The 26,879-nt window shown below is 37.1% G+C and overlaps 2 protein-coding genes and 1 non-coding gene across 5 annotated transcripts in view; all 3 read left to right on the plus strand.

The window, feature by feature from the left end:
* Nucleotides 1-3,768: 3,768 nt before the first annotated feature.
* Nucleotides 3,769-3,840, plus strand: trnam-cau. Its single transcript has one exon. It is a non-coding gene; the product is annotated as a tRNA-Met (tRNA).
* Nucleotides 3,841-4,197: 357 nt separating this feature from the next.
* Nucleotides 4,198-24,268, plus strand: elac2 (elaC ribonuclease Z 2). Of its 3 annotated transcripts, XM_041222093.1 has the most exons (25): nt 4,246-4,336; nt 4,627-4,829; nt 5,118-5,168; nt 5,261-5,331; nt 5,918-5,982; nt 8,847-8,904; nt 9,205-9,273; nt 10,103-10,261; nt 10,438-10,496; nt 10,779-10,837; nt 10,947-11,019; nt 11,275-11,387; nt 11,652-11,750; nt 13,577-13,715; nt 13,935-14,020; nt 14,638-14,759; nt 15,398-15,494; nt 16,232-16,370; nt 17,146-17,184; nt 17,883-17,992; nt 18,100-18,199; nt 18,664-18,784; nt 19,963-20,041; nt 20,552-20,696; nt 23,810-24,268. In XM_041222093.1, exons 2-25 carry the CDS (start codon nt 4,639-4,641, stop codon nt 24,092-24,094), a joined length of 2,529 nt encoding a protein of 842 aa, XP_041078027.1. In that variant the 5' UTR covers nt 4,246-4,336; nt 4,627-4,638; the 3' UTR covers nt 24,095-24,268. The 3 variants fall into 3 exon arrangements, with proteins under 3 accessions (XP_041078028.1, XP_041078026.1, XP_041078027.1); XM_041222094.1 differs by lacking the exon at nt 4,627-4,829 and having other exon boundaries at nt 4,198-4,336; XM_041222092.1 differs by having other exon boundaries at nt 4,244-4,829.
* Nucleotides 24,269-26,358: 2,090 nt separating this feature from the next.
* LOC121296591 (dynein heavy chain 9, axonemal-like) overlaps nt 26,359-26,879 on the plus strand; it is a 117,402-nt gene continuing 116,881 nt past the window's right edge. Inside the window, exon 1 of the mRNA XM_041222301.1 lies at nt 26,359-26,739. Within this exon, the coding sequence (XP_041078235.1) occupies nt 26,389-26,739 (351 nt within the window). The 5' untranslated portion in view covers nt 26,359-26,388. The remainder of the gene's footprint in view (nt 26,740-26,879) is intronic.

Here is a 26,879-nt window from a genome sequence, read left to right on the forward strand (position 1 = left end):
GTAGTAGTGGGGTGAAAACGCGCACTGCAGAGCTAGTTTTATTTGAACAAAAATAAATAAAATCTTTGAACACAATGAAAACACTGCTCACAGAGCAAAATAAATATTTTAAATAAAACAAAATCATGAACACTAAACAAAATAGTGAAGAAAAGTCCAGAGGTCTCCCCTGGGCTTGTTGAGAATCACCTTTGCTGAGGGAAGTCGGCATGGCCAGACCTCCAAGGCGAGGCAGTGAGCTTCACTTCCTTCGAGGGGCACTGGACACTGGAAGGAGAAAGAAGGAAGAAACATGCAAGGCCAAGGGTCTCCCCTAACTCTCAGAGAGCTGCCTTGGTGGAGCAGAGGCTGACGTGGCTGGACTTCAAGTCTTGGAAACAGATTTGCTTCCCCAGAGGGTGAGTCTGCCATGGGTGAAAAGAGAGTGAGTACAAGAAAGGAAATGTGAAATGGGTTTACAAAGGTTTGGCCAGGGACCCCCCCCTCTGGCTCGTGGAGAACCATCCTGATGGAATGAACTAGCAGTTAAATAGGAAGTTTGACAGATAGTTTGAAGGGGGCAGAACAGGGGGGAGGAGTCCTGGGTGCTGCCCCCTGATCCACACACCAAGACTGTGATGACGAAGGCGTTGTTCAAGATCATTCCAAACATTCTCTGGATAGATCTCAATATCATGGTGGCCATGGAAGATTCCTGAAGTCTCTGTCATGTCCCTCAAATCATTTGTGTACATTTCTGGCACGGTGGATGTCTCAGAAGTTGCCATCACAGTACAAGTGCAGCATTGTTGGATAGACTTGATCCACAAAGATGAAGCCAAATCCAATCTGGTTGAAAGGTCCTAATAAAGTGTCCATACAATTCAATGTTGGATAAGGTAACAATTTAATTGTAACTCAGCAATTTAATATAAAATCACATTTTAATCAAATAATATTAAATAGTCAATTGAGAGTTTTTGATTACATTTAATATGCAGTTGTTTAGTTAAAAAAAAAAAAAAAAAAAAACTATGCAGGAAATGCTAATATTTATCCTCCATCTGGAAGACTTGGCTCATGACTATCAAAGTGAGATGAAAATAATCACTGAAAATTATGTAATCGAAAGGTAGTATTTCCACAAAATATTAAGTTACCCATTAAATTAGTCTTGCGGTGAGTTCATTCTATAAGCGTGTTCCAAATGTTTATTAAAACATTTTCTTTTGATCAATTATATTAATAAGACCAAGGGAAACACACATGCATTTCTCCTCGACTTTTTAGAGGAAGTTAGTTGACACTTGCCTTGGGTTAATCAAAAAGTAGCATACACTACATTTACTGCCAGTTCATTCTAGGCTTGCATGACATTTGATATGACAAAAACAAAACACCCTTTTAGAAAATGTGCCATTGAAAAGGTACTCAATACATTACAATACAATTCAATGAAACAGTGGCTTCAATGATTTCATTCATTGAATTCTCCACTTCTGAAGTGAGACAATTTAATTGTCAAGAACTTGTTGACAAGTCTACGGTCAGTTTCTATGGTAACAAAGGCAGGTACTGTAGAAAATTGAATCCATTTTCTTCCCTAAGAGTGGCTACTGTTTTTTTTTTGTTTTTTTTCACCTCCACTAACCCTGCATCGGAGCCCCATCTTGTCTGCTCTGTTGGGACCCCTGGGTAGAAAAATTCCCAATTTGGACATTCATCACACACACAGACATACCGCGGGGTACTATTGAATTGATCTTGAGCTGCAGCCAATCTTATATAGATATAAAACATGTTTTCTTAATAAAAGACTGAGATTTTACACGAGCTTATACTTGGATATTCACTATATTCAGTGTAAATGTGTTTTATCCTCTTGTTTAATTTATTAGCCCGTTCTCCTATGCCACAGCTGAAAAATGTGTTGTGTAGTAAAACTGATAAAAGCCTTAATAGGTGAATTTCTCATAGAATTTTGTTTAACGGTGTGGTAATAGGGTCCACAACTGTTTATGTAGCAGGATGGGCTGGATGGTCATTAATTAGGGAATACAGACTAATGGATGTTGCTATGGCCACCTCCCCATGCACATTAGAGCATAGGGTTAAGCATTTCAATTCAGCAAGGGAAATGTTTCAAGCAGATTTCTGTAGCCCCTGGACATGAGACATTACTTCATCTCTTAACATTTTGAGCAATGGGTCTTACTATTCCACAAGCATCAACTGAAAATTAATTGCTTTTGCTTCAGAACAGAAAAAAAAATGACATACTGCCAATCACCTGTCATTTAGAACTACATGAGCCCATATTGCATTGAAAAACATGTTCATTACTCTTTAATTCTCTTTCACTTCCAGACTCAGTTAACAATTGTATTTTAAAACCCCCAAATGGCCAGTTATGTTTCTTTAGGGCAACACTTTGTTTTTAGCACTGTCAACTGCTTATTAATTTAATTTAAAGACTCTATTTAAGTTCTCATGTCAACTGTTTTTTCAGTTCTTATGTAAACCATTTAAAATGTATCTTCCATGATGAAATGGGTCAAAGTTTAGCCCTCTTGCTTTTTTTTATTCAGTAATGTGAGTACAGTTTCTATCCACATGTGACAATGCCAAGACATAGGTTAAAACATAAGGTGGTGTTCACCCAGTGTATATAAAATAGCTTTACAGCTATGACCAAACATTTGGCATTACACATCATGTAATCAAAAACATAAAAAAAATAAATAAAAAAAAGCAAAAGAAGCCAGAAGCCATATTAGTGGTACAATATTCCATGTTAGATTTTGAAATGTCACACTTTTTTAGTTTTGTCAGTTTTTCTTTAAAACAAACTACAAAACGGTATGCAATTCTATATGTTAACTTAACATTATTCAGCAGGTTTCATTCTGCTTTCTAGAGCAACAATCAATTACTAATTCTATAGGGTAATGAAAAACTTTTGTCCATAGAGGTACACATTTCAGGTGGTTTACATAATAAGGACTTGCTGAAAACACTTGTTCTGTATTCTGTTATATACAAACAAAGCTACAAGAGGTCTTTTTTAAAATGATTTAAGGAGTACGTGTTATCTTTTATAAGTGCTGTGTGCAAGCCATGACCGTTAACTTGGATTCGTGTGGGTTAATTACATGTGTAGGTGACAAGCTTGGTAGCGCTGTTTGCAAAGTGACTGATAGAATCGCCATCGCCTCACGGTTTTTAGGAACTTTGCTGTGCCTCGTATGAAACATGGCCAATGCAAAATACATCAGGGGGAAGCTTCATCACTCCAGCTAAAAGGGCACCCTTTGCAGTGAAAACAAATAGCAGGAAGGTATCATGGGGTACATATCATAAATGTTTTAAGGGTACGTCCACTTTCATATGCATAAGCATTTTCATATGCTAAGTTGTAGGCATTCTTAGTTTACGGTGCTGAGAAAAAGAAAAAAAATAAGATTACCTACCGTACCAAGTTGAGACAGATAAAATGTAATAGACTGGCGAGAGAGTAATATGTTTAAGTGGAAACAATATAGTTAAAAAAATAATACAACAATGAAACAGTTTGAGAACAACATTTGAGAGATGAAAAACATGAACAGCGATAGATGTAACCGAAATGACCCAGGTCAACAGATAGCACAGCACACCATTGTTAGGGGTTCACCCTTTCTGTGTTCCACTCGTAAATGCATTTGAAGAAATATCACGCTCATTTTTTGATTTTCACTACTCCAAAATAGCAAATGCCATAAACAAAGTAACTTCAGTGCGCTTACTGTTAGCAGAGTGGCGCAGCGGAAGCGTGCTGGGCCCATAACCCAGAGGTCGATGGATCGAAACCATCCTCTGCTATGCTTTTTTTTTTAAAACTATTATTAAATTTGATAATATTGCCTTTTGTTAAAATAAATAATTATACACAACATAAATGTGATTGTTAAATAAACTGATGTAAGCTAGCTTCCTCATAATTAGAATGAAACCAATAAGGTACGATTCCATACGTGATTATAAAAAATACACATGATAATAACACATTTTGTCAATTGGAATTCTTGTTTGAAATACATACGTCTACAAAATGACGTATATGTAGCTTTATAAAACTCAATTTAATGTGAGCACATTTATCGGGAACGTGTCTTTAAAATTATTATGGGTGGAGTTTAAGAGTTAAAATGTCATAATAAAGCACCGGAAGCGTTTTCTGGCAAGAAAGGGGCCATGTGATAGCAGGGCAGAGATCGGTGATATTGGGACTAATGGCCGGCAGGTTCAAGCGAAACAAGAGTATTGGATGGGTATATAGTAAAGGCAAGCTCACCGTTGATGTAGAACTCAATTACCGGTAAAGAAAAAAAACAACCTGTAAAACAAAGACCAAAAGAAAAAAAAAGCAAACAACATTAACGTCATTGTCAAAAGAGCACAGTGCTACAATATATTAGTTTATGTGGCATTAAAGGCACGCCAGCGTTACTGTTTGTTCTCTGAATGTTTGCTATAAAGAAGAGAACCCTTTTAATAAACTTAACATCGTTTGCAGCACGTCAGTGGGTTCATAAATGCTTAGTTCCTGGTATTATTAAACAGCGTTGTTGTTACAGCGTGTTGACTGCAGACTCTTTTCTTCGGCAGTCTTTTTGCAAAATGTCTGCTGAGAGTCAGAGAAACGCCTCGAAAAAAGCCAAACAATCAAAAGAGACTCTGAGACACATCAAAACACGAGAACAGAGAAAAAATGTGGACCAGCACGGACCTGCCACTGTCTATGTGCAGGTTGTGGGTGCTGGTAGTCGGGATAATGGGCCGTCCTTGTACGTTTTCTCAGAATTTAATAGGTAAATATTTGTGTTACCACAACCATACCGCATTCACAAATTAACGTTTTGTAAGTATGTGTTTTTATACAATACATTCCAAATGATGTGGAATTTGACAAATAACAGAAACGGTTATTTAATATAATTCATTTTTTAAACCCGCTATTCTTTCTATATCGACTAGATGCAAGGTAATATTAGAGATCTGAGAATCCAGCAAAACATCAAGGAATTCATTTTAAATTATGCCATTGTTTATTATGTGCTGTACTTTTACATTTCGTCATCTGTGCGTATCTTTTTCAGGTATCTCTTCAACTGTGGAGAAGGCACTCAAAGACTGATGCAAGAACACAAGCAAGTTGACTGTTGCTTTATTTGTTTGTTTAGCTGAAACTACTTTTGTACAAGTTTCTTTAACTAATTCAGAATACTCCTCCTTCCTCCAGATTAAAAGCTGCCCGTCTGGATAACATTTTCTTAACAAGAATGAGTTGGCAAAATGTTGGAGGATTATCAGGTAGGATTAAGCAGTGACTAGAGGGGAAAAAAAGATACCCCCAACCCTAACTAACTATACTTTTTAATTTTGAGCCAACAGCCCTCAAATGAAAAACAGTGGGTGTCTCCATGGTTCTTTGAAGTTAGTTACTACTACCATGCTGGTTTAATTTGCACAGAAAGCAATTCTTTTGTTTGCATAGGGATTACAATTTGACAGTGGAGCAGGACTACAATTGGTTCTGTGTGGGATAAGGTATACATATTTAAATCTGTGTTGCCACACTGGATATAGCTTAACAAGCATAATAAGTATGGCAATAATCATTTCCGAATACAAATGATGGTGATCAAAGTAGCATTTTGATTTAGAAATTGCAGCACATTTTAGTTTTACTGTATTTGAATAATTTCTTAATTTGACTACTGCATAGGGATGTAGAATTCAGAAGTTCAGACCCTATGGCAAAATGTCTGTTTGCCTCTGTTTTTAACTTTGCACCCTTTGGGGTATTGTACAGTGCCTTGATGCTTGACTGACCTCTAAAAAGTTGAATGACGGTTATATACTAATGTATTGTTAAACACCTGCCCCTTGTATTTAGGGATGATATTAACATTGAAGGATACAGGGGTTCCTGAGTGTGTTCTGTCTGGACCTCCACAGCTGGTAAGTACTTATACAAATTTCACAGTAGTGAAAGACGTAGGTAAAATCTCTCACTTTTCCAAGTAAAATATTGATTGTCTGATGAAAACAGGACCACACATGCATGTCTAATAAAAATAAATAAATAAATTCTCATGTGACTGGATTTAAAGTAAGCTATAATTTCTTATACACATGGCTTGGTTTTTTGGTGCAATAAAGAAACCTACATATCAATGTATCTGGGCAAATGTAATTTAACAGTACCTATACTGTTACCCAAAAACAGGGATGTCAAACTCAATTTTACCAAGGGTCTTATCTTAATTTAACGTTTGATTCGCGGGCCACAAAATGCACACCTTTTACATATAGAAAACACATGTTGGCATTCAGAGTTTTTAATACCTACACATGTATGTTATATATGACTTGTTAATTTAAAACACATGTTCTCTATCTTACCTAGTTGCTGCCCTGTACGTTCTAATTTACTGAAGAAATCTGGCACATTTATTGTGAGACAAGCTTGTCAATATCGGGATTCATGTTTTGTGCTGAAATAATCTTTAGCACGGAGTGTAGATGTTTGTCATTCAGTTGTGATCTTTGCGTGGATTTACTAATCTTCATTAGTGAAAATAGCTGTTCGCAGAAGTACGTACTGCCAATCACTGACATGATGCGTGCAGCCTGAATGTGGAGCTGTGGGAATGTGGCTGGAAGGAACGGGTAAAACTGCTCAGCCGAGACAGAATCAAACTTAACCTTCAGTGTGCTATTGCACTGCAATTCAATAAATTCCATCTGGATGTCTTCTGGTGCAGTTTCCACGTCTACGCCAAACTGGTTTGAAAAAAGCTAGAACTGGAACTGCTACTTGCGAAAATCTGAAAAATGGTGCTTAAATTCCACATGCAACACGTTCAGTTTTGCAGTAAACTCGCTACCAGGAAAAGTAAAATCCTCCATAGAATCACATACAGCTTGGCACATTAGGAAATGGGAAAGGTTTCCTTGCTGCTTGTGTTTTTCCACACATGTAACTTTAGCTGAAGCACCTTAACACCATCATACATTTCAGTTATGACTTGTTTACAGCCTTGCAGTTTCACATTTAAATTGTTGAGCTGTTGGGTTATATCGCAGAGAAATCCCAAATCACACAACCACTTTGCATCTGAAAGGTGTAATTTCTTTCCCTTTATTGTGCATGAAAATTTCTATTTCTTGATGCAATTCAAAGAACCTTTTAATTACTGCACCGCGGCTAAGTCAGCGAACTTTGGCGTGTTGCGGCAAAACACCGTATTGAGCATTAAGCTCGTCAAGCAACTTTTGTAATTTCTGGCAATTCAAACCTTTCGCCCTGATGAAATGTATCGTTTTCACAACTGTGACCATTATGTGATCCATTTTCAGCACCTTCCCACACAGCGCTTGCTGGTGTAGAATACAGTGGTACGTTATAAGTGTCGTTGGACAATTCACCTCTTGTAGTTTTTTGCACACCAAAGCAACAAGCCCATTTTTTGCACCACACATGGGAGGCGCTCCGTCTGTTGTCAATCCAACTAAGTTCTTTTATGTTGCACGTGCGCAATTCTCAAGCTGTTGAAATATATTGTTTGCTGTGGTAGTGAGGTGCATAGCAACATCCAAAAACTCTTGGGTAATAGTGAAGTCTGCATCAACACCCCGGATAAAAATAGATAACGCAGCTGTGTCAGTAATATCTGCTGTCGTCAGATGCAAGAGAAAAGGCTACGAAATCGCTTGCTTTTTCAGTGAGCTCTCTTGAAGATCGGTTGCCAGGTCATCCACTCTTTCAGCCACGGTATTTCTTGAAATACTGACATTGGAAAACACACGCTTTTTCTCAGGACAGACTATTTCTGTGACTTTAAGCATGCAGTCTTTTACAAAAGCACCATCAAAAAGTGATTTGACAACTTTGTGTTTAGCTCTGACACAAGGTAACTTGCCTTTACTACCACATCACTTTACTTTTTGCCTTTTTAAATATGTTTTGCTGTAAATCGGGTTCTTTTTAATTCGGCCAGCTTTTCTTGCCTTTGCTTTCCTTCAAACTTGCCATATTTTTCTTTGTCTCATTTCATAGTGGTGCCTTAAATTTAATTATTTCATCACCGCAGTACTTCCCTTACATACCAAGCAAATGGGTTTTTCTTGCTGCTTTACAAATAGATATTCAGACTCCCATCTTTCCTGAAACAATCTGCCTTCCTTATCAATCTTTCTTTTCTTGGACATTTTGAGTTATATTATCATTCTTGACGGCCAGTAGGCTACAGTGTCTAACAGAAAACACCAAGCACCAAGCACGAGATTATGATTAAAACACACCTTAAGCATCAAGGGCCGTATTCGGCCCGCGGGCCTTGAGTTTGACATCCCTACCTAAAACAAATGTGTAACTTCTTGTGCCATCTAGTGGCCACTTATTGGTCTTGCAAAAAAAAAAAAAAAAAAAAGAAAAAAACTGTCTCAAGACTTTTAAAATGTCATGGTGCTATTTTTTATTTATTTATTGCTTCTAATGTAGCTGTATATGCTTAAGGGTTGGTTTAAAATGTTTTTTTTTTTATTATTTTTTATTGGAGGAGCAGTGTATCATTCTAAGCGCCCAGAGAGGCCCTCTCAGGTGAACACAAACGTACATCTCATTAAAATAGGGCCCAATGAAGGAGTTATATTTGTTAAATATTGCTGTACCTGTGTGTTGATTTCCTATTGCATGTATGTATCCCTGTGTATTTATCATTTCCCCTAGACATGGTGTAATTTATGTTATGACTAATGGTAAAACCATTGCTGTTTTAAATACCTGTCTAACAATTCTTATCTTGTGTGTATCCTTGAAGGATAATTATGTGAATGCAATCCAAGTCTTCTCTGGACCATTAGAAGAAATCAAAATAGGTACACAATTCATTTTTCAAACTGATTTCCTCAATACGCAATGCAGTCATATGTGTGTGTAATACCCATAACCAGTAAAGAGCCTCTGTTTAGCATCTCTGCAGACCACTTTTATCCAGGCTTTATATCCTGAATTAATACTGGAAATGCTTCTTGTTTGAACTGCCTGGAAGATATTGTAGAATATGTAACATCTTATTATAAATAAATAAATATTGTTTTCGGGTTGAACTTATGACACTGCTTAATGCGGATTGTGTGCATTCATTTAAAGGAAAGTCTTTTTGTTACTTTTTATAGCTGTACGACCCTACACAGAACCACAGTACTCTGATAATACCATGACTGTTAATCAAGTACCTATATTTGGTAAGTGTCTTTGTGTTTTATCTGTTGGCCTGTGTCATTTCGGTTACATCTAGTAGAACAGTTTAAAAAAGGCGAGAGTAGTATTTTATTTTTTTTTTTCAGGTGTGAATACTACATTGCCTTATCTGGTTTTTGCTACCCCTTCTAGTGAAGGAATGTGTTTGTCAAAGTGTTTGGAACGAGGAACCATATTGCAGATTTACTATCAGTATTTTGCAAGTGTACTCTACTAAACACTTTTTTTCATATCATTAACCTACGGTGCTGGATTTTGGCTGTTTGTAGACTACCAGAAGGATCAAAATTGCTGAAGCTAGTGTTTTGTGTGTGTGTGTGTGTGTGTATATGTGTATATATGTATATGTAACAATGTGTATATATATATATATATATATATATATATATATATATATATATATATATATATATATATATATATATATATATATACTATTAATTATTGGCCAAATGAAGGCTGCATTTACTGTTCAACACAACATGTACACTTCTTGTAAACCCAGCTTAACAAATCTGCACAAGATAGCTGTAGTCACGCAAGGCCAAATTGGAACATTAACAAATATTTACATATACCCTCCCATATTTTTTATATAAATTAGGTTATTTTAATTCAGCATGGCTGAGTTTCAGTGCAATATATTTTTAAAGGCTATTGCTGCTTCATCCTGGTTGAGATCAGGAAAAACAGACAGCAGTTTGATAACAGGAAACACAATTTAAGCAGTGTTTAAGGATGAACTATTAGGAGTTTAGGACTGTATAAATCACCATAGCCAGTTTAATTTATTTTCCCCATTGCTCCATGCAGCACAGCTGAAGCCCAGCAAACGGAAGAGGTCCCCCAGCCCAGAGAGAGACAGCCCCAGCAACTCCCCTCGGTCTCGCTCTCCACAGGCCGAGCGCTGGAACCTAGAGGACAGCGAGGAGCTTGTCAACGCCAGGGAGAGAGAGAGCCCTGGCAGACCGGGTAAGCAGGCAGTGTGTTGTAATTACACTGTAGTTAATGCAAACAAAAGCATATTTATTTCTACACCCTGCGCTTTCTGTCAGCAGTGTTTCGGTATTATGTAATCATGAACTTGTTTGATGGGTATAAAAATACTCTATTTTTATACAATCTTTTTATTACTGTTTTTAATAAAGGAGGAAGTCCAAGAATCTCTATGAGAGATCCTTCTTTGGTGGTGGCTTTTGTTTGTAAGGTAAGATGTACAATTACACATATATATATATAATCATACACACACACACACACAGTGATGGTACCTAGATGTACTTGCCTACAAATGTCGCATGTGCCACACTTACATTTTTACAGGTACATACATGTGGGTGTAGTTTATGGCCCAGATAGTGGGGGGAGTAGTATGTTACGACAGTAGACTAATAAATCTGTTACTTAAAGATATTACGTTAATAAATTTATCGGCCCATTTTAAAATAGTTTTTGTTAGAACTGCTTTTAATACTCTTTTTCATTGCAGCTTCATCCTAAAAAGGGAAATTTCTTGGTGGCCAAAGCCAAAGACTTGGGTCTACCACTGTAAGTAGTTCCATTGCCGTGTGCAGAAATTTTCTTTTCAGCCTTTGTCACCCTGAATCTTCATACAGTCATGGTGTTTTTTTTTTTTTTTTTTTCATTATCATTCTAGTGGCACGCCAGCTATAGGCCCCATTGTTGCTGCACTTAAAAATGGAAAAACTGTAACCTTTGAAGGGAAAGAGGTAAGGAACCATGATAAATAATGAAATATCCAGGAATAGTAGTACAATATGAAGTGAAGTGCAATTTATAACATCGTTTACTGAAGTAAATATGTCATGCCAAGGATTCTAAATACAAACCGCTCTCTCGGTTACTCCACTATATTAAACTAAAATAACATTGTGTTGACTGTACAGCAGATACACATGATTTTTGAAAGAGCCGAACGAGCCACAGTTACTTTTATTAGTGAGGTTGTTTTGCTGATGTTGCAGATATTACCTGGAGAGGTGTGTACTCCAGCAGACCCGGGCCCTGCCTTCATTGTTGTGGAGTGTCCCAGTGAAGACTTCATCAAACCAGTCTGTAACAATGAACACCTGAAGAGGTACAGACTTGTAGCTTTTTCTATTACTTTCGTAATAGTCGCTACACGGAGCACAGGACTTGCTCAACCCACCCCGAACATGAATACAATAGTATACAGTTGCTACTTGCTTTAAAAGGGCTAACCTTGAGTGTAATCCCTGGACTGCAGTCTCCACTGTCATGTAACAGGGTTTTCACATTCACATATGCACACTAGCTGCAGTGCAATAAACTGCTGGAGTTCAGTTTGTTACCTCTACTGTTTTGTTGCATTGTTTTTCAGGTACCATGCCGGAGGAGCAGAAGACCCTGCATCCTTAGTTGTTCATATGACACCGGAATCGATTTTGCAAACTGACAGATATAAGGAGTGGATGGAGAGGTACAGTAAGCACAGTTGGACAGCATTCTGAACATGCCATGGATCTTAATACCACTGTCCTGAAATGTATGAACTTGATTTTGCAAGGACTTCATTTTATTTTATTTATTGTATATAGTAATATTAATGCATAAGTCAATCAAGGAAAAATCCCATCTTGCTTAATCCTTAATCTAGATCAGGGGTTCTCAACTGGGGGTCCTTGCCCCCTAGGGGGCCTTGGGGAGGTTTCAAGGGGTCCTCCAAAAATAAACCAAAGAATGTGTTATTTTCTCTGCATGCTTATGACACACTGAAACCTATTAGCTTCAGCATGTCATAAGCATGTGCAGAAATGAATGCATTCTCAGGTTTCGTAACATGTTCTCGGGTTTCGTATGGTGTAATAGAGCTGGAGCGGGAGCACAACAGATTACAAAGCAGAGTAAATATTGTTGGAAACGCATAAACACCAGATATGGATTCATTTTTTATTCGACCAGCAGCATCAAAACAACAAAACCCACAGAATGATGATACAAAAAGTAAAGGCTGAACAGCAAGGAGGTGGTGTTGAGAGTAAAAAACAGCCGTTCTTAACCCTGCAAAACGAAGACAGCTACTTGAATTTCAGTTTTATTTGTACTGGAAGTGGAGATATACCTCAACCGCAGTGTGTAATTTGTGAACAAGTGCTGTCCAATGAATGTTTGAAACCCTCTGAATTACAGAGACATTTAATTACCAAGCCTGAAATATATAAAAACAAGCAACGTTCAATTTTTGAGCGAAAAGGCAAAGAACTGCTTGGTACTAAAGCCGTAATGAAATCCACAGCTACTGCATATAAAAAGCTTGTAGTGTCATCGTACATGGTGGCGCAGAAATTTGCTAAACCAAAAAAATCTCATACTATTGCTGAGGAGTTGATTATGTGGCATTGAAATTGTAAAGGAAATGCCTGGAGAGCAGAAGGCCAAAGAACTGGCAAATACCAGTGTCAAATTACACTGTCAAACAACGGATCACTTATGTCAGAAGACCTAGTTTTGCAGTGCATTGGTCAGCTGCGTGAACAATGCATTCAAAAGGAAACTACAACTCTGGAAAGTTTGTGTCTGTGGGGGGACTACTGATATGCTCAGCGAAACATTGACTTTGACGTAATCAGACCGCAGCTGGCAGTGCATCTGTCTGATCTACTCAACAAATGTAATACTTCCTTTCCTGTACTCATGATGGAACAAGCTGCTACACACCTGTGGACTTTAAACCCCATTAGTGAGAATATTGAAGATAAACAATCACCCTCTGTGCCATAAAAGCTTTTGGAAGAGCTCATTGACATTTCATCAGACAGCTCCCTCAGAACCATGTTCGGTGAAATGCAGCTGGAGACATTTTGGTGTGAGTGCTCCAATGAATACAGCACTGCTTTTTCAGTAGCACTGAAGTGTTGGTCCCATTCAGTACAACCTGCTTACGCGAAACCGGATTTTCAGCCATGACATTGATGAAAACAAAGTGTGTGTGCAATATAATGTATAACTTATTTTTAATAAGTGAACAATAGATTACATTCAATTAAATTTGGGACCCTTACGCTGCAGATGTATACATAATAAAAAGTTTCTGGTTTTGTCTTAATTTAAAATGTGTGTGAAATATTTTTCATCCCCCAAATGACAGGTAGCAGTGCTATAAGCTGTATAAGCCACTTGAAACCGCACAGTCCACTGTGGTTTATATATATAAAATAGTGGGCCATGGAATTTTTATAGCTGGGGGCGGGGCGGGGGTGGATCGTAGATTTGTTTTTGACATCATCTTGGTGTTTTTGACTGCAGGTTTGGACCTACTACAGAACACCTGATCTTGAATGAACAAGCACACACAATCCATAACGTTCGGAGTCACAAGATTCAAACCCAACTCAATCTTATTCACCCAGAGATCTTTCCAGCACTGAGGAACAGTGAAACAAAGGTACCTCTGTAGATTCATTTCACTTTTGAGTTCTGGAACTGTGAGTCATTCAGTGAAGATTGGTGGTAGTTGCTTTTATACTGTATTTTACAGAAAGTGTAATATTTATTGTACTTCTGATTAATCAGTTTAGCTGTGATTATGTTGTTGCTTCTAGAACTGAATCTGAAACTTGAAAATCAGAGGCTGATGCAGGGTTTACTTTTTTTATCATTTCAGGAGAAACAGGCTGCCCTGCATGTGCCCAGTGTCCGGGGGGAGTGTTTGCTCAAGTATCAGCTGAGGCCCAAGTTTGAGTGGCAAAGGTCAGTCTGTATATCTGGTACTGGACATGTAATTATAAAACAAAAGTGATACAAATCATTTCAAATTCACAGAACTAAGAGTGATTGAAAACAGAATAAACTCCAACTCCTTTAAAAGTAAAGTTTTAGGAATACTGCGTTATTCTGATTTTATCAAAACAAAAAAATAAAAACATTTTGTGAAAAGGACCCCTGGTTTTCAGCAGTTGTAGAATATCAGAGATAGCTGCACTCAAAACTGCAGGCAAGTAAACTAAGCTAATATACTCATCTGTGTCCATTTTTATTTGTATGCAGTGGGAGTCTTTGTTTCATCCCTGAGTAAGATACCGAAACTTCCTAATTTGATTTCCTAGAGCAGTCTTTCTGCAAAGTTACTTGGTGCTGAAATAGTTAAGCTACCTTGAATTTTATCATGTAGGTACTTGGTTTAAAAAAATAATTTTCCCCCCGCCTTCAAAAGCACACAAGTTAATGAAACACCGATGTAAACAATTTGGAAATACTGCTCATTGTGTTTTTACATTCAGTAGCTTCTGTAATGCTAACTCTGAATGCTATCACTATTTTTATGACAAGTGCAGATGTCATTTAAAAGTTGATTTTTCAATTTGCAGAGATGCCGTTCCTTTGTGCGACTCCCGTGAGTTTATTAAAGAAGCGACCGAGCTTCCTGGATTCCTGGAAAGAGTGGAGGAGTGTAAACAGTCCCTGGCAACAGATCCCACAGTTTTATCTGGTAATTAGTCTTTTAAACCATTAAATGGGAGTGGATAACACAGCAGACTGGTAGTCTCAAAATACCGTTTCATGTTTAGAGTTGGTTAAAAATAAGTCAATCTGTTTGTGCAGTGGTTAAGATGATTGAGAACTGCAAGGTTGGTAGCTTGCTGACCTCAGTTACTCTTACCAACCTTAAAGGTGCTTCAGTTATTTTAGATTAAACACGCAAGGTTGTTTCAGATAATCATAGCACAGATAGCCAGTCAGTTATTACACAGAAGCAGCAAAAAGCCAATCAGACTATGGAAATATTCATGCAGTCATATTACTAAATGTGTAATTATAGCCATACACTTATATAACAGCCCCTTATAAAACTTGCATCACAATTGAAATATATTTTAGTTTGGTAACTTTTATTTTGGTGCATTTTCTTAAACATCTTGCTGATGAAAATGTATACCCTAACCACACTTTGTTAATAATACACGATCAGCACAAGTTGAAACCACCTGATTTGCCTTATACTTTAATCAAAGTTTTCAAAAAGAGATTTTCTTTTTCAAGATCCTTGTGTTTTTGTTGGAAACCTCCCTGTTCAGTTGTTCTTTATATGCCCTCTGTAAAACACACTATATTGTGGTGTTTTCTCAGGGAAAGCTGACCGGTATCCAGAAGTGGTGTTTCTTGGGACTGGATCTGCCCTCCCTATGAAGATTCGGAATGTCAGCGCAACATTGCTGAACATCAGGTAAAATGTGTTTTAAAAATAAACTGCAGTGTGTTTTTGTAAATGGTTGAAAGTTATAAAATAAGCATTTGCACATGTTGTGGCCTCTTGATTGTAAAATGTAAACAAATTAGAATAAAACCTGCCTATGTAATACAATCTGCTAAAAACAATAAGCAGTCAGCCAAAAGCAATAGAACTAGCTAATGCCATTTATGAAAACTGTTTGCTTTTATACCTTCCAAGTTTAGTTTAGTTTTATTTATTTATTTTTTTAATCAACTTCAAACTTGATTTAATTAAGGAGCTTTTAAAATCAGGCTTTAACAAAATCCTTAACTGTCCATGAGAGTCGGACCCTTTTATCTCAGTGTTTGAATAGTCTTCTGCTGTGTCCCATTTTACAAAATAGAAATTGTCTAAAATAACATCGTCCTGTAACAAAATTACCAAAACTAGACATTCACTCAACCTGGAGGTTACAAAGAAAAATGTTTTGTTTTGTTTGTTTATTTTCTTGGTAAATGTTGTTCATTAGCCTGTTGGCTGAAAAACTAGGACAATGTCCTTGCAGACAGCCAGTGGTTTAGCGAGTGTGCACGTCCAAGTATGTTTGAGATTCTGAAGTTTGGAATATGCAGTACTGACAGTTGGGAATTTGTTGGGTAAAGTACATTTCCTTATGTGAAAATGAGAAATTAATAGCTAAGAATAGCTTAAAAGTATTGCAGTATTTTTGACCGGTTTCTTCTCTTTAGCCCTACTCAGTCTATGCTGCTGGACTGTGGCGAAGGCACTTTTGGACAGCTGTGCCGTCACTATGGCAACAACGTAGATGAGGTCCTGAGTAATTTGTCGGCAGTTTTCATTTCGCATATGCACGCAGACCATCACACAGTATGTATTCAAATTATTTAATATTCTTATGGCATAGTTTAGCTTCTAGATAAGCTAAGCACTTTTCCCTGTGTATTGCACTGTACAAAATAAATACGTTTCTTTGTCGGTACATAATGAATATTTGTCAAAAAAGGTTGATATTAACTTTGGTACAGTTAACAAGTATCACAGATGTATTCTTGTTGTGGCATTATACGTTCAGCTGGTATACCAGAGTGTAACAGTCAGCCTGCCTTTGCAGCACTCAGTACCACATTAAGTTCTGTTTCTCACCTATATATTTCTTGCATCCACCAGTAGTGTTTTGAAACTTTCTATGCATGCGCGAATCTTAGAACTTAAAACTCAAGGTTCTCTGTGGAGGTTCATCATTCATCCGAAGTGACAGGATATGGATACACTCAGGTGTATCGGAGGAATTTAAACAGAAGACATGTTAGTGGTACAAAAGGCCAAAGGCAATCTTTAAACTGTTTTTGAGTTTTTAAAAATCACCAGATTATGTGAACTGAAACACACAACGATACACTGTGAAATAGTTGAGATGACTTTGATATTTCATACTCGTACCAAGTTGGTCTTAAGTTTATTATTTATAAAATAGTTATGCTTGAAGCTTTAAGTATTATTTGCCTAGAGAAAGCAATTTACGTCTTAAGAACATTTGATGTTTTTTTTTTTTTTACGGTTTGGCTCTGTACTGCAATAACTGCCTTGCTTTCAAAGGAATGAGTACACTTTTGATCTTTTCCTTATCTTTCATTCTGCTTAGGGCCTGTTAAATTTACTATTACAGCGGGAGAGAGCTTTGGTAAGCATCCAGTTGGTTTCTGTGTCTTCTTTATATATGCATGTTGAGATTTTTTTTTTTTTTCATTGTAATTTCACTTTTGGCACCTAATGGTCCTAAAAATGGTTTGATGCTTGTGAATTATGTGTTCATGACGGACGCCAAGAGACCTCAACTCAATAAAAATATTGGAAAGGATTGGATGTTTAATAAATCCAAAATAATAAACTTGTGCATCTACCACCTATACTTCTGAATGTTTAATTACTTGCCTGTTTGTAATCATGCCTGTTTCATATAACTTTGTTTCTGTTTAGATCACCTGGCTATTTAATTAATGCCATTGTTTTTGTTTTTAATTACGATGAAGCTATGTAAAGAGGCATTTTTAGAAATGACCGCTAGGAGTGTGCAACTGTGATTCGACCCTGCCTGCAACCGTGTCTGTGAGTTAGTAGATAAATTGTTCTATACAAAATCTGAGGGGCCAGAAATTATAACTGCACACCCTTAGTGGGTTTTGTTTCTAACCATCTCACCTGGTGTAGATTTGCTGCAACAATAGGCATGGCAAATCATCATCTATATCTGAAACAATAACAGAATGATGAACGCACACAATTAGATATTAAAATAAATAAATACTTTCAAGTTAATGTAAGTTTAAGCACATATTCAAGACTTTTTTTTATCCTCTGCATTTATCGTTATTCCCTTAGAATTCCCTAGGAAGACCCTTCACACCAGTTCTTCTGGTTGCTCCACTTCAGATCATGACATGGCTAAACCAGTACCATGATCACTGCCAGGGAATCCTCAGCCATATAAAGTGAGTATGCACTGAGGATGCCTGTAGGTGACGGTAGCGTCCGCATTGCAAGCATTTTGTGTGCTTTGCCAGCTTGATCTTCAGTGTGTGATCTTGATTTCTTTCAGCTTCATTCCAGGCAGATTCCTCACAGAGGGAGCTGATGTTCCCAAGTACAAAACCAAGACCTTCATCCAGTCCCTGCTTAAGAAGTTAGATTTGGAAAAGGTAACTAGTTTTGTTTTAGATATTCACTTTTCTGTGTCCGGCATTGTTTGGCCGGTTCTTAGTCTTTGCTGGTACAGTACTGGAGTTGGATGCAAACAAAAAAAGAAATGTAGTGCACACTTTTGTGTAAATGGGCTATCCTTGGCTTGCATTACTGATTTAAGTAATTAAGTTGTTGTACAAAGAGAATCCATGGCATCTATTTAATATATGCAATATATGTTGGAAGTCTATACCAAAGCCTGACAGACTTTCAGACAGTGCTGATTGTAGGCCTTCAGTTGTGCTTCCATAGCCAAGACAAAAACCTGATGTGTCTCAAGGGTCTGTCCCTCAAAACCAATGACTCATCTCGGATGCATCATAAGGAGTAGGTGCCACCCTGGCTATTGATGCTGGTATGGCATGTTTTTCTAAAAGCTTTGACTAATTTGCTTGTCCTGATTTTTACCTTGTGCTCTTAGTTCCAGACCTGTGTGGTTCGTCACTGTAAAAACGCCTTTGCCTGCTCTTTAACCCATCATTCTGGTTGGAAAATCATCTTTTCTGGAGACACGATGCCTTGTAATGCTCTGGTACAGCTGGGTTAGTAAATGCTTTGTATAATTAAACACTTTCTAAACATACAAATTAAAAAGGACACTGTCAGACACACATTTTTGGTATATAATTATTTTTTATTTATTTATTTTCTTGGCCTACCAAAAAATATACATATTCAGTTGGCTCTCGCTAATCTGAATCCCAGTTGTCCTAATTGACCTATAATTATCCAAATTAATATTCTTGTCGCCATCAGCTGTAAAAACTTCACTATCAATTTTGTGTTGCACATGTCATGTTAATACAAATGTTTGAACTGATTAAATACGATCTGATTAAATTGAGTCCAGTCCTTACTGATTTGGATTAGGAAGAGTCTACTGCATGTGGTTATTCATAGCTGTTGAAAGGGAGGAAGTATGTTACCAACATGCAGATTAGATTGGAGTGGTTGGGACCTGGGGGGGGGGGGGGGGCCCCAACCCTGGGTGTGTGTTGTCTTTTATGTTGTATGTGGTGATTGGTCACTCCAAATTGCTGTGTGTGTGTGATGTGTGATGTGGTTGTCCTGTGACCGCAGGGGTCATGGCGTCCCATCCAGGGTGTAGTTCTGCCTTGCGCCCTGTGTCTGCCTGGTTAGGCTCCGGCTCACTGCGACCCTATAAAGGATTAAGGGTTTAATGATAATGGATAGATGTTGTATGCGGTGTGTATGTATTGGTGCACAGGGTATAATTTGGGTTATGTGGCACAAAGTATCCAACATTATACTTTTCCCTTTCCAGTCCAATGTCGGACCATGTCCAACTTCATCAAAAAGACGTAAAGCATAGGTCTCTAGTCATTTTTTTCTCTGGAAAAAGCAGAAAAAAAAACCTTTCAATGGCCGAGTGAGACGATAGGAACTGATTTATAGGCAGGGCTGACTGTTCAGTGTATCCACTCACAAATTCCTTAAGGTGTGTGTCATAAGCTGACCCCAGTCCCTTTAATCTTTGCTGACGATGATTGATTAAGCTTCATTGGTTTTAGTGTTTTTGTCATTATTCATCAACTTCATAAAATAGTACAATTTTTAGTCTGTTAAGATTTAATGTTTGCTTAATGCTTACTCTAAACAAAGCATGCAAACAAACAGTGTTTACTGACATAAGCCTGGACTGTGAGGCCTTGATTTGTTTTTTAAAACCTCAGTGTGTATTTGTGAACTTGTGCCACAGGAAAGGACGCCACATTGCTTATTCACGAAGCTACACTGGAGGATGGTATGGAAGAGGAGGCTACTGAAAAAAAACACAGGTAAACCTTTGATGAAAGCGCTGCGCTGTAGCCACTACGCTATACTGGCAATACACGCGAAAGCATCAGAGTAACATTGTTTTAGAAAAAGTGGGAGAAACATGGCTTCAGTTTGGGTAGTGTTGTGTGTGACACATTTATAGATGTATTCCTAGTTAATGTAATTAAGAAATAACTCCCCACATGAAACCCAATATATTAACGTATATACAACTTAAATTATTATCTAATTTCATGTGAAATCAGTAAAGCAGAGAGCTTACAAGTAGTGTCAGATGTAGCAGTCAAAAAGGGTATCTTTTTATTTTTTGTTTACTTTCTAAAAAAAAAAAACAATTACTGAAATGATTGCATGAAATTAATATTAGTATTGTGGGCTTCATGCCACACATTAAAATTACCTAGTCCAAGTTGACAGTGAAATATCGAAACACAGTTCATGAAAAGGGTGTTTTGTTTTGTCTAACTTAAATTTGTGTTCAAGTAACAGAAATGTGTCTCTCTTTGTAGCACTACCTCTCAGGCCATTGGCATCGGAATGGAAATGAATGCAGAGTTCATCATGCTGAACCATTTTAGTCAGAGATATGCTAAAATCCCCCTCTTTAGTGCAGATTTCAATGAAAAGGTTGGAATAGCTTTTGACCACATGAGGGTGAGTGTAATCTTATTGTAGTCTGCGCACTTCCTTTTGCTTTGTGGGCTATCTGTGTTACAAAGATTCATGTATTGAGAAAAAGCACATCTTAAACAAGCAAGTTGAACAAAAGAGGCTGAGCTGAGAGGCTGCTTCCACTGTAAAGAAGGTCCCACTCCAGGATCCTTTTACACCAGACACATCCCTAATTTATACCCCAGCTCTGCCATATTATAGCACAAAATACAAAAAAACACTGTTTACCTATGCAGGATCTCAGCCCTGCCACCAGGCTTCTTTTAGACAATATCAAACGGGAGGTATTTCCCTCTGGCCCGCCCAACCAATAGATTACACAGCCTAAAGAGCTTTCTTCTTGGCCGATCACTTTTGTTTATGACTGTAGGTAGTACTTCTTTTTTTTTTTTTTTTTTTCTTTTTTTTAAATACAAAATATCAGTAAAAAAGCCTGAGATCCACCACAGCATTAGCGACTATTACAACACAGAAGATATCTACATTAGATTAGAAACAATGTATTTTATCTGACCAAATTATACGTTTTTAGATCAGGTGACAGTGTGTAATTAATTTATAATGCAATTCAGCCTTAAGATGTTGTTTAATGGTAACACTATGTAACACAATTTTTGTTCCTGGGCAGTAAGTGTTATTTCCTAATTGCTTATGCCTCAAAAGTATAGAAAATGGCTATTATTCCCCGCAGACTTTGCTTTTGTGACCAGGACAGTGATATTTCAAAATGTCACTATTTCCAATGGGAAAACGGGCAAATGTGTGTCTTTTCGTTCACATAAAGTCAGAAAAAAACAACATATGAATCCAAATTAACATGTATTTGTACTAAAGTAATACAAAAATGACTTCAAAAGATTTAGAAGTGAGTAGTAAATCTCGAAAAACTACTCACTTCTAAATCTTTTGTAGTCATTTTTGTATTACTTTAGTATAAATACATGTTAATTTGGATTCATATGTTTTTTTCTGACTTTATGTGAAATATCACTGTCCTGGTCACAAAAGCAAAGTTTGTGGGGAATAATAGCCATTTTCTATACTTTTGAGGCATAAGCAATTAGGAAATAACACTTACTACCCAGGAACAAAACAAAACAAAAAATGTGTTACACAGTGTAATCAAATATCAGGCATTACCTTTGTGGTTTATCTTGCCACCCAACTCAAAAACCCAACCCAAATGGTAAAAGGGATACAGTGGACAAATATGCTGTTTACACTACCTAAATAATGCAAGCTAATCATGATTGTACAAGATTGAAGTGCATGGCAGTAATGTGGTTTAACAGGTGTTTATGTAGTGTAGATGTATGGTACTATAGTCTTCTATAGTAGGTTGGTGACTGTCTCTTTACCACTCCTGTATTTAACATCTTTATCCCAATCCCTGCTCATCCTCAGTTGCTCAGAAGCTGGAGTTTGTAAGGTTAAGGATAGAGAAATGTTGGTTCACATTGTGCTTTTTCAAAAAAAATATACCTTATTTCTCTGAGACTGCACCTTTGAATGCAAGTACCTAGAGGGTAGGTGAGGTCATGCCTTATGTACTGTAGTTCAGAAAGTCACTTAACCAGGATGCTCTCTGTCAACTGCTTACCTTCAAGCCTGCCCAACACAGTCAAGTTACCAGACAGCAATGCCCTCTTTTCAAATGTTACTCAACTATCTGTCAATAGAGGGAGCAAGTTAACAGTTTTGGTGTTCAAGACAATACCTTATACCTTATAATAAAGTTTTGCAAAACAATTTAATAAAAATCAGATTTTAATGATCATTTAATTTCACACATTTCTAACAAGTTTAAATCTCCATGACTTAATTATCTGTATAAAAATAATAATAATAATAATAATAATAATAATAATAATAATAATAATAATAATAATAATAATAGTTCATGTGTAATTCAGCCTGGCATTTTGCTGAATAAGACCATTTAAATATTTATTATAGATTTAATCTGCGTGCAGAAAATTTAGAGGTGGTATAGTCCTGATGCTGCAGATCAAATTGGAAATTAGCCAATAAATTATTGTACTTGTACAGATACATGAGCCACGCAATTGTCTTATCAGCACAAGTCATTTTTAAAGTGCACTCAGGTATTTATTTATTTATGTATATTTTTTTTTGGGACTATTGCAAACCTAATCAAATGCTTCTTATATTGGTCTATTTGATACCCAAAAGCACTTGTCTGTGGAAATGGTGTACCCCTTGACAACATCTAGGATTCTTGGCATTTTGACGATTTTTAAAATCATTAGTAAAAAGATGAGTTTTATTTTTGTAGGACTTCGTAATGTTATTCAGTATTCTAAAGGTAATTCCTGATCCAGTGGTCCACATTCTTGGGAGAGGTTTCCTTTATTCGTGGTTGACTCATAAACCGTGTGATTGAAAAGAAGGTGCAAAGAAGGCAGGTGTCGTCTTCTTGCAGTAAAGATCTTTGCAATTCATTCCTCAGGTGGTGAGAAAATGTCTGACGGTTGTAAGAATGTCCATTTTGATTACCCTTTTGATAATCATATTCCATAATTGTTGTAAGAGGTTGAGTAACCACCCTTTAGTCCCATTGAGCTGGAGTGACCCATAAGTTTCTGATGGCATTTTCAAACAATGTACCCTTCACCAATGGAAGACACTCGACCTGATTGTGTTTCATTACTGCTGTTTTCTTATGAAAGCTTTTTCTTGATAATCGTGTCCATTTATGTAAAAATGTTTGGTGTGGACATTCCTTGGCATATGTTTTCTGAGTGTATTGGAACTTGGGTAATGATGACCTTATGCATAAGTCCTTGCTTCAGTCTGGTTAATAAAAGCGACTGTGCATATTAGAAATAGCCTACACTTTATTAAACTTTGCACATACATTTGTTGTTATTCAACATCCTTATGTATGCCTGACGTATTGTGATTAAACTATTTTACCCCAAGTGATGGCTTACTTGTAAATGAAAGATATATCTTTCAAACAGTGTTCCTGAATCTGATGTGGATTTGACAGACATTAAAGTTTGTGCCGTAGATGTTCAGAAAGTAATTAACAGTGGTTTTAATTAAATCTAATAAACATTTCTGCTTATCAGATTCGGTTCGGTGACTTTGGAGCCATACCTAAACTGATCCCACCATTGAAAGCGCTGTTTGCAGAGGAGATTGAGGAAATGGTGGAAAGGCGAGAGAAGCGGGAGCTGAAACAGATGAAAGAGGCCAGTTTAGATGTGTTGGACTCTGACCGCATGAACGGTACGCAGGCCCAGCCATCGGTGAACAAAATTGCAGGAACTGAGGACCCAACCCCTGACAGTAACAAGCGAGAGCTGGAACAACCACACCCAGAGGGGGAGAGCAAAAAACTGAAAGTTATCTAGGGAGAAGGAAGGAAGGAAGAAAGAAAGACAATTGACTCTGTGACTTTATGCACTGTTAAAGGTTTAGTAACAAGGTTTTAAGTCCTACTGAGATCTCTTTACAAGGGAGACCTGGTCGAGAAGGTGGCATATCATAAAATAAAAAAACAAACAGCAGCATTGGCTGATTCGCTTCATATCCACTGTCATTTTTTTCATTGTTTAGTAATTTCTATAAGTGGGCCGGTTTTCAAGACCATCCTCTCGTGGATTCTAGGATTTCAACTATCATCATCTCGGTGATAGAGGCATGTATGTTAGACATATTGGCTACATTGTTGCTTCATATTATTTTAACAGTTTAGGAACATATAAAGTAGGGTAGCCTCTGACACATCTTTTATAAGCTGTCTCGACCCATAAAACTCCTTACATCTTGTGATCTGTCCTGCATGTGAACCTGCCTGTGCACCAGTAAAATACATAAGGTACAGAAAATGAAATGAATGAATATATAAATAGATAGATAGAAATGGTAGTTTTAAGTTTGCTGTTTTGCTTTGTTTATAAAGCTAATTTTTATTTGGCCTCCTGTTATTGCATATTTGACTTAATTTAGGCATGAAACGCATGTATTCTATTTTATAAATACTATGCAAGAGGAAATTGATTTGTATGTAAAACTACCAAATAAATTATTTCCAGAACTTCCATTATTTAGGTTCACTCTTTCTGAGGTAGGTTTTTGTTATTTTAAATGTACAGTTAGATGCATTAGCCATGCACAACTGGTTTTCATTTATTTTCAGGTTAAAGTAGATAGCTGGGCAGGAACATGTACAGTGTTGATGATCGTCTTGCCATTTGCTGGACTACAAGCATGTTTCCCATGACCTGCGTACACTAACAATTATGTTTACTTGTTCATTAACACTATGAGTTCCTGTTCACCATAAGTGTCTACTCTAGACCTGAAACAAAAAAGACATTTTGTAATGTTTTACCTTGTAGTGTTCTTTAAGTGAATCTGTATCCTTAAGCACATTGTCAGATGCAGGGCACTATTCACAACGCTTCCACACAGGAATTATTTAAAGAAATCATTATTTAAAGCATGTTTTATATGCATAATATCCCTTCTAGACTGTTGAAAGTAGAGATGAGTTTATCTTGGTGGGAAGAAAGCTTGACCCCTGCTATACTTTGACTTGAGGAAATTCAGCTTAATAAGAGCAAGCTAAGTACATATATGACCCTGAACTAATGTCCCCAAACCATGAAACCCTCATTTTCTTTTGGCTGAAATTATGTGTTCTTTAAAGAACTTGTCTATTTTTTCCATGTGTACTGAATCATATGCAGGCCTACTACAATACAATTGAATACACACAAATAAGAATGTATGCCGTAGTTAAGTACAGTTGTGCAAATGTGCCTGAGTTGAACGTAGTTTCAATTTTGGGCTGTCCCATCCTTATAGACCCTTCTCACTTCATTTTGAATGAAAACATTCTCTGATAAAAATTCTGGAAATAAATTATTGATACAGCCTTTTTATATTAAAGTACTTTCTGTACCCAGCTGAAACTTCAATAAACTGCTGGTGACCAGACTGGAGTTGGGAAGGGAATGTTTATTGGCCTGTTACTGGGGCAGGTATATCAACACCCCATACAACGATACAAGCAAATAAACTGATTTATGAGCGCAGACAATAAACTTCCCATGACTTTAACGTTAAGAGTTTTTAATAGACTTATTTATGGACCAGCTAAATCGGCACCAGGAGAAAGCATTATCCTGATGACTGCTGGTAAATTGTAAACCAGTTGATGGGTGCTGGTACATGCGTGAAAGGCAAGCTCTGGACATAAACTGCCATGCATACGGTTTGAGCTACTTGTAACTTAAAAAAAATAAAATAAAAATACATGTAAAATAAGTATTATTCAAATCTGTTCAGTCAATAAAACAGCAAAACAGTCACAGACAAAAAGAAAAAGACATAGGCAAAGCTTATAAAAAATCTAAGTGAAGTTTGCATAGTTGAATATTTAACTTTGAGCCTTGGATCGTGTTTAGTGATGCGAAAACTTCTAATCAGTTACCAGGCAATGTAGCAACAATCACCTGGAAGAAAAAAGAAATCTGGGTCTGACTCATAGCATAGTTGTCCCTGAAGCAACAGCGACTTCATTAATGCAAACAGGCTGTTGCTATGGCAGCAGAGACTCTCTAAACTAAGGACCTGGGCATCGTTCCTCTGTTTAACAGTGTTAGTAAAATCTTTGCTCCGGACACAGCAGCATCTAAAAATGGGGGACACACCGGCTACAGACAACAGATACGCTTTCATAGAAGATTATGTGTTAAAAACAATGAAACTGAAGCCCGATCGCTGGCAGAAATGTATAGGGACGGAAGAGTACAAGCAGCTAATTCAGGGTTTTTTAGATAGAACTGATCAGTTTGTACTTGTTGTGTCATTGAGCGCAGCCGGACAATTGGCCACTTCCGCTGAATTTCCAGCAAGTAGTAAAAATAAAGCTGTTTACTTCGTGAAAAAGTCCAAAGATGTCCTTACTTCAGACTCGATTAAAAGTAATTTGGTTTACGGGGATTTGTCTTATGCCCCTCTGGAGCAGTTTTCATCCCTCGTGGAGGAGGTAAGATGCATATTTAACGTGAAAACGTCACACGGCAGATAACATGTGTAGTGCATACGCTACTAGAGTTGCTTTGCACCTGTATTTTACAACACTTACTTTAATGCATGTTTAACTTTATAGCGTGCGTTAGAATAATG

The sequence above is a fragment of the Polyodon spathula genome, chromosome 21, assembly GCF_017654505.1.
Source record: "Polyodon spathula isolate WHYD16114869_AA chromosome 21, ASM1765450v1, whole genome shotgun sequence".
Lineage (NCBI taxonomy): Eukaryota > Metazoa > Chordata > Actinopteri > Acipenseriformes > Polyodontidae > Polyodon > Polyodon spathula.

What these genes read in the sequence shown, in the direction of transcription:
- elac2 (XM_041222092.1), top strand. Translation starts at nt 4,483, where the DNA reads ATGTTTGCTATAAAGAAGAGAACCCTTTTAATAAACTTAACATCGTTT. An exon ending in TAACCTTTGAAGGGAAAGAG is followed by an intron (nt 11,020 to 11,274) that starts GTAAGGAACCAT and finishes CTGATGTTGCAG; the next exon opens with ATATTACCTGGAGAGGTGTG. An exon ending in TACAGCGGGAGAGAGCTTTG is followed by an intron (nt 17,185 to 17,882) that starts GTAAGCATCCAG and finishes TTATTCCCTTAG; the next exon opens with AATTCCCTAGGAAGACCCTT.